This window comes from Bison bison, unplaced genomic scaffold, assembly GCF_000754665.1.
Source record: "Bison bison bison isolate TAMUID 2011002044 unplaced genomic scaffold, Bison_UMD1.0 scf7180017864295, whole genome shotgun sequence".
In the NCBI taxonomy this organism is placed as follows: Eukaryota; Metazoa; Chordata; class Mammalia; order Artiodactyla; family Bovidae; genus Bison; species Bison bison.
The window spans coordinates 3,016,571-3,029,222 of NW_011494867.1; the positions used below are offsets into that span (position 1 = coordinate 3,016,571).

Consider the following 12,652-nt stretch of genomic DNA (forward strand, 5'->3'; position numbering starts at 1 on the left):
AGATAGCATATTCAAAAGCAGAGACATTACTTTGCCAACAAAGGTTCGTCTAGTCAAGGCTATGGTTTTTCCTGTGGTCATGTATGGATGTGAGAGTTGGACTGTGAAGAAGGCTGAGTGCTGAAGAATTGATGCTTTTGAACTGTGGTGTTGGAGAAGACTCTTGGGAGTCCCTTGGAGATCCAACCAGTCCATTCTGAAGGACATCAGCCCTGGGATTTCTTTGGAAGGAATGATGCTAAAGCTGAAACTCCAGTACTTTGGCCACCTCATGTGAAGAGTTGACTCATTGGAAAAGACTCTGATGCTGGGAGGGATTGGGGGCAGGAGGAGAAGGGGACGACAGAGGATGAGATGGCTGGATGGCATCACTGACTCGATGGACATGAGTCTGAGTGAACTCTGGGAGTTGGTGATGGACAGGGAGGCCTGGCGTGCTGCAATTCATAGGGTTGCAAAGAGTCAGACACGACTGAGCGACTGATCTGATGAGTGAAAAAATTATCAGTCTCAAAAGACTGCATGCTGTACACCTTTATTTGCAGAGGGTTCCTCAAATGATGGTGGAGAACAGATTAGTGGTTGCCTGGGGTTAGAGAGGGCAGAATGGAAGAGGGTGTGCCTGTAAGAGTGAGGCATAGTGATGCCTTAAGTATATCCATGCCAATGCCCTGGTCATGATATTGGACCACAGTCTTGCAAGATATTATCATTGGGGGAAATTAGGTAAAGGGTACACAGAATCTTTATTATTTCCTACAACTCCATGGAAATCTATGGTTATCTCAAAGTAAAAATTTTCATTAAAGAAACCCATATTTACAGCTTTTAAAAACGATTTAAGTGTTCAGAAAGAGTCCTTTGACTAGTAAATTATCCCTTACCTTAGCATTTCTGTATTTTCATTTTAATTTATTCACTTTTAAGAAAGGTAGTGCTACCAAACTCATCAAGTTGTATACACTAAATATGTACAGCTTTTTACATGTCAGTCATATCTCATATCAGAGAAGGCAATGGCACCCCACTCCAGTACTCTTGCCTGGAAAATCCCATGGACGGAGGAGCCTGGTAGGCTGCAGTCCATGGGGTCGCGAAGAGTCAGACATGACTGTGCAACTTCACTTTCACTTTTCACTTTCATGCATTGGAGAAGGAAATGGCAACCCACTCCAGTGTTTTTGCCTGGAGAATCCCAGGGATGGGGAAGCCTGGTGGGCTGCCGTCTCTGGGGTCGCACAGAGTCGGATACGACTGAAGCAACTTAGCAGCAGCAGCAGCAGCATATTTCATATAAGTGGTTTTTGAAAAAAGAGAGGAAGAAGGAAAGGAGGTGTTAGCATGTTATGCAGTTTGATTTTTAAAGTAAAACATAGTGTCTAAAAAAACAACTGATTTGTCAAATATTGTCCTTTTTAAAAATATTTTTATTGAAATGTAATTCATATACTGTGCAATTCACCATATAAAGTGAACTATTCAGTGAGAGTGTGTTCATAGCATGGTGTAACCATTGCCACAATGAATTTTAGAACATTTTCATCACCCTAGAAAGAACTCTAGGCCTCTTAGCCTCGGAAAAAGGCTAAGAGGCCAAGTCATCTTCAGTTTTCCATCTTCCCAGTCCAACTAATCTACTTTCTGTCCCTATAAATATGTTTGCTTTTTAAAAGAGAATCAGTATCATTAATGAATGATATAAATAAAAGTTTAGTAAAACAGATGTTTAAAAAATTAATTGTAATCTTAATATTCTATTAAGTTAATTTTCCCCCATGGGCTCTTTTTACCTTATGTATAGAATTAAATACTGGGTATATCTTTCTTTTCTATGTAAAAAATATATGAATCCTATTATTCGTACAATTTGTTTTGAATTCTAGAAAGTTAATAACTGGTATACCTGAAGGAATCTTTCCATATCTCTAGTACCCTATAGTGAATATAATTGAGACTATAGTAATTATTATTTAATTATTATTTACTTAGAATAATGCATTTTTATGTATACTTATATCTGTTTTTTTTCAGATTCCTTTCCCATATAGGTGATTACAGAATTCTGCGTAGAGGTCCCTGTGCTGTATAGCAGGTCTCTTTGTTGATTTTCTATTTTATCTATAGTAATATGCATATGTGAGTTCTTCCCTAGTAGCTCAGGTGGTAAAGAATCCACCTGCAATGCAGGAAACCCGGCTTTGATCCCTGGGTCAGGAAGATCCCCTGGAGAAGGGAACGGCACCCCACTCCAGTACTCTTGCCTAGAGAAGTCCATGGACAGTGGAGCCTGGCAGGCTACAGTCCAGGGGACAAGGACTGTAGAGTTGGACATGACTGAGTGACTAACACACACACATGTCAATCCCAAACTCCTAATTTATCCTCCCTGCCCTCCACTTTTCCCCTTTGGTAACCATAAGTTTGTTTTCCGTGTCTGTGAGTCCATTTATATTTTGCAAATAAATTCATTTGTATCATATTTTCATAGTCCGCATGTAAGTATCATAATTGTCTTTGAATTAATTCGCTTGGTGTGACAGTCTCTAGGTCCATGTGGGCTGCTGCAAATGATGCTCTGTTGGGATGACAAAGAGCATTCACATAGTAGGCGTTTGCATTCAGGTCTGCTGCAGGCATAGCCCAGGGATTTTTAAACCACCCCAGCCATGAAATCCTCTCTTCGAAAGACCTGCTGCTTCTGCTGCGCCTCCTCTTTCCTGCCCTTCCTTCTCCAAGGCAACCTACATCCTCCCGGGTGCTTCTTGGCACACCTGTAAAGATCTGACCTATCAAATGCCAATAATGGTATTTGATCACAGAAATATTGGTCTTGGCTTTCTTTATAATTGTTGTGGATTAGGAGCAATTTCTTAATTCAGTTAAATGTTCTTCGGTTTTTACCTACTGTGAGTCTGTAAAATAAGGTTTGGTAACTAGACAAACGAGGTACTTAACTAGACAAACAAGGTGTGTGGAGAGTACTTAAACTACCTAAGATAATAAATTGTTTTCACTACTGTAGAAGCATTCATTGTAAAGATAGCAGCAATTCAAAGAATTTTTTCCTCTGTTTGAACCAGTTCCCTGAAGCCCTCTATATGATGTTCTGTTGGGTTAGTTGTGATTTAAAAATGATGTATAGAACAGTCTTGTGGACTCTGTGGGAGAGGGAGAGGGTGGGAAGATTTGGGAGAATGGCATTGAAACATGTAAAGATCATGTAGGAAACGAGTTGCCAGTCCAGGTTCGATGCACGATGCTGGATGCTTTGGGCTGGTGCACTGGGACGGCCCAGAGGGATGGTGTGGGGAGGGGGGAGGGAGGAGGGTTTGGGATGGGGAACACATGTATACCTGTGATGGATTCATTTTGATATTTGGCAAAGCTAATACAATTATGTAAAGTTTAAAAATAAAATTAGAAAAAAAAATGAAGCCAATGGAATATTATATTCTCATAGTAATATTATCTAATTTAGACCTTCAAGTAATTCTTTTTTTTTTTTTACTTTTTAAATTTTATTTTATTTTTAAACTTTACATAATTGTATTAGTTTTGCCAAATATCAAAATGAATCCGCCACAGGTATACATGTGTTCCCCATCCTGAACCCTCCTCCCTCCTCCCTCCCCATACCATCCCTCTGGGTCATCCCAGTGCACTAGCCCCAAGCATCCAGTATCCTGCATCGAACCTGGACTGGCAACTCGTTTCTTACATGATATTTTACATGTTTCAATGTCATTCTCCCAAATCTTCCCACCCTCTCCCTCTCCCACAGAGTCCATAAGACTGTTCTATACATCAGTGTCTCTGAGTGTTCCTATTAGTAATCAGTCCAAATGAGCAAGATTTAATAATATTCCATAATTTAAAGTTACAGCTTTATTTTAATGTTTATACATTTCAGCAGGCAGACATTTAATTCCTTCTAAAAATAGATCAGGTAAGAACTGTTAAGAACACCAGTGTGTTATTACCCCTGGCTTGATATTTTGCATTTTCTTCCTTTCTTTTCTAGAAAGCAAAATGTGTAGGCATATAAATAGCTATAAAATGGAAATAAGGGCAAAGTTTGACATACTCAGAAAATATACAGTTTCTCTTGGCTGTAGGGAGAAAAAAGTCCCTTCGAGTGCATTCTCAGCTGAATAAACTCAGCTCTAAAATTGTCCACATTTGAGCTGGGGATTGACTTTTGAATCAGGTCATAGGAAATACAGAAAAAATACAATAGATGTAAACACTGTCTGGATCCAGAATTTATAGAAAAGAAATGACAATCTTAAGGAATAAGTAGAAGCCAAGTCAAGTTTTTAACTCTAACTCCGTGTCTGTTCTCTGCTAGCATAATGAATCGTTGTTTTGAAATTCCTGTGTTTTAACTTCAGAGGATCAATAAGTCTTTCTTCCAGGAAGGTGATTTAGTCGAATTTTATTCAGTGTTGTGAGTACATGTTATGTATGGGCAGTTGCTTAAAACTCAAGATGTACATCTCTTTCTGATGTGTCGACAACTTGCATAGTTCATTGCTCCAATAATGCTTCTCATCAACCACATGTATCCAGCTGGATTTCACGCCTGTCACTTCATGCCACTGCATGTATATTTTTTTCCCCATATATTCTGCTATGTAAGGCCCAGAATATTTTTTTTCAAAAGAAAATTTGTAGATAACCAGAAAAAAGTGGGAAAGTGAAGAAGTTGTATTTCAGTATGACAGGAATTATAGTTAACTATATAGTCCACATAATTTTTTGCAAATGTCTTAATATCCTTCAATTTTGAAACACTTTCACCTTCTTATTTCGAGCATTTAAAACATTTTGAGAGCCTTTTCCCTCACTCTAACAAGCAGAGTAAAAGATAATTTAGGATGAAAAGAGCATTTTCTCTGTGAGACTATCAGCGTAGCACAGAGTAAGTACTGTCTTGATCTTTAATTAGATGAGAATATTTTTACTGCCAATCTCAGTTTAAAAAATCACAAAGTCCATTAATGAAAACAGTTTTTTGAGGGTGTAGCTTTGTAAAACATGAATTAAAAGTGTTAGAATGAAAAACATTTTGAGCTTCTGAAGAGTTTTTGTTATTTAAAGTAATGTAGGTGTTTCAATTTTCAAATTATAAAAAAATTGTCTATTAATGCTTGGCAGATCTTACCATAACACTTTGGCATTTAGGCTGTGGGGTTTTTTTCTTCATATGAAATATAACTTTCAGACCTTTAGTGTGGTCATCATTCCTGTCCTGTGTTGGAAGGAACCCAGAATTCCAATCCTTGTAAAATCTCTCATCATGTTTTCATGTTTTGCATACTGCATAATTAACAGACAAAAGAAAAGCAGCTTTGTACAAATGAGCAATATTTTAATAGTAAAACTGCAAAAAATAGAAAATGTAGTTATGTCATTTATTTTATAAATTTGTTTCCTTTTTTATTTTCCCTTAAAAATAAAACAGAGTTGTTTTGGAATTCAGCTTCCTTCAATACCGAGGCATCCTACCTCCATTTTCCTACTTTCCATGGGGAGCTGAGTGCGGATGTGTCTTTCTTCTTCAAGACCACAGCTTCATCTGGGGTGTTTTTAGAGAACCTGGGGATTACCGATTTCATACGGATAGAGCTACGCTGTAAGTCGTGTTTTCCTTAGATGTCTGTGGAATTCTGTTTAGGAGTAATGAGGTGTACAGTCATGTCCAACTCTTTGTTACCTCATGGACTGTAGCCCCCCAGGCTCCTCTGTCCATGGGATTTTCCAGGCAAGAGTACTGGAGTGGGTAGCCATTTCCTATTCCAGGGGTTTATGAGTAAATTCTGAAACTAATTTTTAAAGTACTGTGTTTCTACATTATCAACCAAATCTTTTCATTGTGTCCTTTGGGAAGAAAAATATGATATTAAGATAGCATTTTTTTGTAAGAAAATTATTTAATATTTAACATGTGATAATTTGGGGAAATTATTAGTATTCTCTAGAACCAACTTAAAAAGTCTTTTAAATTCAGAAAAATTAAACATTTTTAAAAATCCAAATTCTCAGTTTAAAAATTAATTAAATTAACCAGCCATATTTTCTGCTATCCTCTTAGACTGCTAATATTTTGATATCAAATGTATATTGCATGCTTTTGAAATTAAATAAACCCTGAATCACTGTCAAAATTATTTTTATATAAAATTCCAGATGCTATTTAATTCTCTTCCCCTGGCTAAATAGCTTTGATGTGGAGACGTGGGTTCGATCCCAAGGTTGGAAAGATCCACTAAAGGAGTAAATGGCAAATCACTCCAGTATTCTTGCCCGGAAAATCCCATGGACTGAGGAACCAGGTGGGCTAGTCCATGGGGTCGCAAAAGAGTCAGAAATGACTGAGAGACTAAACAAACAAATAGCTTTAGTTTTTGTCAATATGAACAGTTAACTCCAGTGATGAATTTCTTAGAATCCATTTTCCCCCCAAAATACAAACGTATTTTACTGTCTCTTTCCATATCTATTCTGCACCGACATCCTTGGTTTCTTCCATAGAATGCAAACCATTATCTTCATGTTTAGTGACCGCTGATGCAATGGGGCTCTTCCCGAGGGTATTGAAGACTGAGCCCCACCACCACGGGGACTAACACGAACAATCTTCATGTCTGATCCTTCCAGCTCCTGCAGTTGTGACATTTTCATTTGACGTGGGAAATGGGCCTTTTGAAATCTCGGTGCAGTCACCCACTCACTTCAGCGACAACCAGTGGCACCACGTTAGGGTTGAGAGGAACATGAAGGAGGCCTCGGTTCGAGTGGATCAGCTCTCACCAAAGACACAGCCGGCCCCAGCGGACGGGCATGTCCTCCTGCAGCTCAACAGTCAGCTCTTCGTGGGTAAGCCCTGCTTTGGACAATTTGTCTTTAATTGTATGATGTAAGTGCAGAGATGGGCCAAAAGAAAATAATGCCAACTGTAGATAAGGATGCAGTCCATGGGGTCACAAGGAGTTGGATACGACGCAGGGACTGAACTGAACTGATAAGATAATGATAACACCACCCCCAAACCACCATTTACTGAGAACCTGTGTTCCAGGCTGCACTGGGTGTTTTTACTACTTCCTCATAACCAATCCATGCAATGGATATTATCCCAGTTTTACCAACAAGGTAACTGAGGTGCAGGAGGCTGAAATCTTTTGCCTTCAGAAACCCACCTAGTAATGAAATTCACATTTGTGTTTGACTAATTCCTAAACCAGCATTCTTTTCATTTCCAGTTTTGTTGAGATGTAATTAACATAGGACGCCATATAAATTTAACATCAGATCAGATCAGATCAGTCGTTCAGTCGTGTCCAACTCTTTGCGACCCTGTGAATCGCAGCACTCCAGGCCTCCCTGTCCATCACGAACTCCCGGAGTTCACTGAGACTCACGTCCATCGAGTCTGTGATGCCATCCAGCCATCTCAATATTCTTAATTTTCCAGATTATGTGACTTGTTCCAATTTTTTTTAAATGTTATTGTCTTTAGTCAAAGAACCCTCCTTGTAAATCCAGCTGACGCCAACCAGTGATCCCTGCCAAAAACAAGCTAATGGCAAAGGAAAAAAAAAAACCAGCATGAGCAAACTGTTGTAGCATCCATGGTTTGACCAGTTACACCAGTTCTACTGGTGTCCATTATTTTCCCATTTTTTTCTGATGCCTTCTGATCACCTACTTTACGTTTATATCCAAATGTTGTTCCTTTATTTTCGAATTACATTCACTTGGTATTTATAGATTTGATAGAAGAATCCTTCTGGGTGTGTTTGTTTTACATCTTTGCTAATTACAGGACTTATTGACCATGAAGTTCAAGGAATTATCTCTTACTTGATCACTTTTCACATATTTTAGTGTAAATGAGGACACAGCAACACTGTCACTCAGGATAAATTGTAAATTATCAGAAACTGTTTCAAGCCTTTGTAAGAGTTATGTTTTAGAGCAAAATTCTCATCAGATCCCCATTACATCTTCTCTTGTTTAATGGCCTTGTTTTAAGCTCTCTCACTGGGAAGGATGAAGCTGATTAAAGGGTATGGAAATAATAAAGAAAACATGAGAGGAAATACATAACTTTTCTTTTAATAACATGCTAGGAGCTCAGTCAGGAAATTGACACAGATATTTCTTGAGTTACAAACAATAAGAGATGGTCACAGCAAAAGGTATGGCAATTTAAAATCTGTCAGGATCTAGGAAATAGCCTTCCTGTTCTTAGAAATTGAGAAAGCTGAAACAGTCCTTGAATTTTTCAGTGAAATCTGTTGCGGTTTGCCTGGGCATGACCTTTCATTCTTGGTATGAATTTTAACTTCCTAGAAATGGAGTCACCGTGTATTGTGTCTGATAGGAACCCTGGCCTTAATTTGTTTTCAGGTAGTTGTAATGGGTAGAAATACTATTATGATATAGAATGATATATTAGGGCAGACTTGAGTCTTTTGCCATCAGTCATGTTAATAAGGATCTAAGACATTTTATCTTTATGCGGAATATTGGTTAGGATTTTTACATTCCCATATGTTAAATTCAAGCATGATCGTGTTATTAGAAAGTTTTAGAAATTGAAATCTTTAATGTATTTTCAAAATCATTGAAAATTAAAAGGAAAAGCAGAAAGAAAGATCTTTGGAAAAAGTTATGTCTATTGAGAAAAATCTCTTTATATAGCTTCCTCCTTCCTACTCACAGCTAACGGAGTAAATAGAAGTGGTTAATGTGATTATATTAAAAAATGGACTCATGTTGAAAGAAAGTCTTGCAGCCTTAGGTAGAGACACATCATTGATTGTCAAGAGGCCATATAAGTATCTATTTTTGTCTTTACCTCTACTATAAGACTGAACTACTCTTAGGAAAGGACCCCAACCAAGTTAATAGAATAATACATGCAAGATAACATCAAAATTTGTCAATTTACAATATTACTGTTAAATCAGCATTTTTTTTATTTCTAGATGAAAATACCTTTCCCCTTTGGGAAGATTCAATGGAATTTAAATTATAATTAAAAAGTTATACTGAATTAGCATAAAATGGGTGAAAACTAGTATCAAAAAAACTAGTAATAATCACAGCTAGTTTGATGTAGCACTTATTAAGACAAAAGGTAGTTTTCTGCCTTCCTGAGAGTATATTTCAGGGGAAAAGGCAAGAGGCAGTCAAAAAAAAATAAAGACAAATAAGACAAAACAAAAAAATACATATATAAATATCAGTTCATTTCAGCTCAGTTGCTCAGTCACGTCTGACTCTTTGGGACGCCATGGACTGCAGCACACCAGGCCCCCCTGTCCATCACCAACTCCTGGAGCTTACCCAAACTCATGTCCACTGAATTGGTGAGGCCATCCAACCATCTCATCCTCTGTCGTCCCTTCTCCGCCCACCTTCAATCTTTTCCAGCATCAGGGTTTTTCCAGTGAGTCAGTACTTTGTATCAGGTGGCCAAAATATTGGAGTTTCAGCTTCAACATCAGTCCTTCCAATGAATATTCAGGACTGATTTCCTTTAGGATGGACTGGTTGGATCTCCTTGCAGTCCAAGGGACTCTTAAGAATCTTCTTCAACAACACAGTTCAAAAGCATCAATTCTTCCGCGCTCAGCTTTCTTTATAGTCCAAATCCCACATCCATATGATTACTGAAAAAACCATAGCCTTGACCAGACGGACCTTTGTTGGCAAAGTAATGTCTATGCTTTTTAATATGCATCTAAGTTGGTCATAGCTTTCCCTCCAAGGAGCAAGCATCTTTTAATTTCATGGCTGCAATCACTATCTGCGGTGATTTTGGAGCCCCAAAAGATAAAGTCTATCACGGTTTCCACTGTTTCCCCATCTGTTTGCCATGAAGCGATGGGACCAGATGCCATGACCTTAGTTTTCTGAATGTTGAGCTTTAAGCCAACTTTTTCACTCTCCTCTCTCACTTTGATCAAGAGCCTCTTCAGTTCTTCTTCACTTTCTGCCATAAGGGTGGTGTCATCTGCGTATCTGAGGTTGTTGATATTTCTCTTGGCAATCTTGATTCCAGCCTGTGCTTCATCCAGTCCAACATTTCTCATGATGTACTCTGCGTATAAGTTAAATAAGCAGGGTGACAAATACAGCCTTGACATACTCCTTTTCCTATTTGGAACCAGTCTGTTGTTCCATGTCCAGTTCTAACTGTTGCTTCCTGACTTGCATATAGATTTCTCAAGAAGCAGGTGAGATGGTCTGGTATTCTCATCTCTTTAAGAGTTTTCCACAGTTTGTTGTGATCCACACAGTCAAAGGCTTTGGCATAGTCAACAAAGCAGAAGTAGATGTTTTTATGGAACTCTTTTGATGATCCAACGGATATTGGCAATTTGATCTCTGGTTCCTCTGCATTTTTTTTTAATCCAGCTTGAACATCTGAAAGTTCACAGTTCTTATACTGTTGAAGCCTGGCTTGGAGAATTTTGAATTCTCCAAGTAACTAGAATGACTTTGCTACTGTTTGAGACGAGTGCAATTGAGCGATAGTTTGAGCATTCTTTGGCATTGCCTTTCTTAGGGATTGGAATGAAAACTGACGTTTTCCAGTCCTGTGGCCACTGCTGAGTTTTCCAAATTTGCTTTCATATTGAGTGCAGCACTTTCACAGCATCGTCTTTTAGGATTTGAAATAGCTCAACTGGAATTCCATCACCTCCACTAGCTTTGTTCATAGTGATGCTTCCTGAGGCCCACTTGACCTCGCATTCCATATATATATATATGTATGTATATAAAAAAATGTGTATATACACACACAAGCTTGCATACACACATATATGTAAAATTTCAGATAATGATAAATACAGAAAGTAAAAGTAGAATAAGACATCAGGCAGTTTGGTTTGCAGACTTTTATTTCAAGTGGGGTATTCACAGAAGCCCTCTCTGAGGACCTTACATTGGAACAGAGGCCAGCGGAAGTAGGAGTGGAATCCCTGTGAACATCCAAAGGAAGAGAATTCCAGGCAGTGGGGATGAACTTTGGGAATTAAGGAGTAACTCAAGGTGTCTGCGGATGGAATTTGTGTGGGAGGAGAGGATGGTGCAAAGCGAGGTTGAGTTATATATTGTAAGGCCATGGTCTGGACTTTGGATTTTATTCTAAAGGCTCAGATGAGTGGAATGGTCTAATTTCTGTTTTCTACATTCTCTCTTAGTAGGGAAAAGGTAGAAGAAGGCCATGGCTTTAGTCCCTGAGAGAGATTGTGGCAGCATGGGCCAGAGGGGAGATGGTGATAAAGAAAGTTGGGATATGTCTTAAATGGAGGTGTACACCACTTACTAATGAGTTGTTTATCACTGCTGGTGTTTTCCATTTACTCCTGCTAATATCCTTCTGCAAGTTCTCTGAATTACTCACATCATTTCTCAGTCTTTAATTTCATCTGAAGTTAGCTTTTCTTGTTTTCTTCCTTTATCCTAACTTGCAGCAGGATTAAAGCTGTTCCCGGGCCCCACATATGCAGTCCAAACCACAGTCTTGCCGGCCTGGAAAAGACCCCTGGGTATTCTTCATAGTCCAGAGAAAATAGCCCGCCTCCCCAGTTGAGGTTCCACCCACCCACCATCACTGTCACCAGGAAGTCGGGCTGCTTTGTTCAAGTGTTCTTTGCCAGCACATGACAAATGTAAAGGGATCTTCTCTTAGAAACTGCTTCCCCACATATTAATGCCTTCACATTGTTGGAGTTAAGTCAACTCTCAGAGCCTTGACTCCTTGGGTGACTGGAAGTCCCTGCTTTAATCCAATATAATTGATTTTCTGGCTAAAATCTTAAAGGGCAATTTCATTTCCCTTACTTACAGGTTCAAGAGTTTAATTTGTAGTTCATCCATCCATATTAAAAATAATTATGACTAATCAGTATTTTCAAGGGTGTATAACGACTATCATTTGTATTTGGGGATCAGGACAAATAAATGAGATAAGTGTAATCGAAAAGAGTAAGCCTGTAGTTTCCAGCATCAATTTTTCTCCTAATAAAAATGTTTAAATTGAGACACTGATGATGGTGATGATGATGACATTTTAAATTATGTGGAAGCACAGTTTTTATAAATAGGGCAAAGCTGAAAGACCAAGGTTAGTGTATCAGTTGGTCAAAGTTAGATTATGTTATTACCACAGCATTCAGTAGTTTTTATAAAAAAATTCACCTTCTTTTTTATAACCAAATAGAGCACAAAACCGGAGAAGGCAATGGCACCCCACTCCAGTACTCTTGCCTGGAGAATCCATGGACGGAGGAGCCTGGTGGGCTGCAGTCCATGGGGTCGCTAAGAGTCGGGCAAGACTGAGCGACTTCACTTTCCCTTTTCACTTTCATGCATTGGAGAAGGAAATGGCAACCCACTCCAGTGTTCTTGCCTGGAGAATCCCAGGGACGGGGGAACCTGGGGGGCTGCCATCTATGAGGTCACACAGAGTTGGACCCGACTGAAGCGACTTAGCAGCAGCAGCAGCAGCAGAGCACAAAACAGTAAACCCATTGTGGAATATTTCAAATACCAAATAAAGTTATTTTGTAGTACTACAAATATGAAACAGTAGAACTTTCAACAATGTAGAAATTTGCTTGTTTAAGAT

The 12,652-nt window shown here is 38.7% G+C and overlaps 1 protein-coding gene across 1 annotated transcript in view; it reads left to right on the plus strand.

The window, feature by feature from the left end:
* Nucleotides 1–12,652, plus strand: part of CNTNAP4 (contactin associated protein-like 4) — a 288,255-nt gene that overhangs the window by 241,377 nt on the left and 34,226 nt on the right. The window contains exons 16-17 of the mRNA XM_010850772.1: nucleotides 5,465–5,635; nucleotides 6,661–6,879. Coding sequence (XP_010849074.1) covers nucleotides 5,465–5,635; nucleotides 6,661–6,879 — 390 coding nt within the window. The remainder of the gene's footprint in view (nucleotides 1–5,464; nucleotides 5,636–6,660; nucleotides 6,880–12,652) is intronic.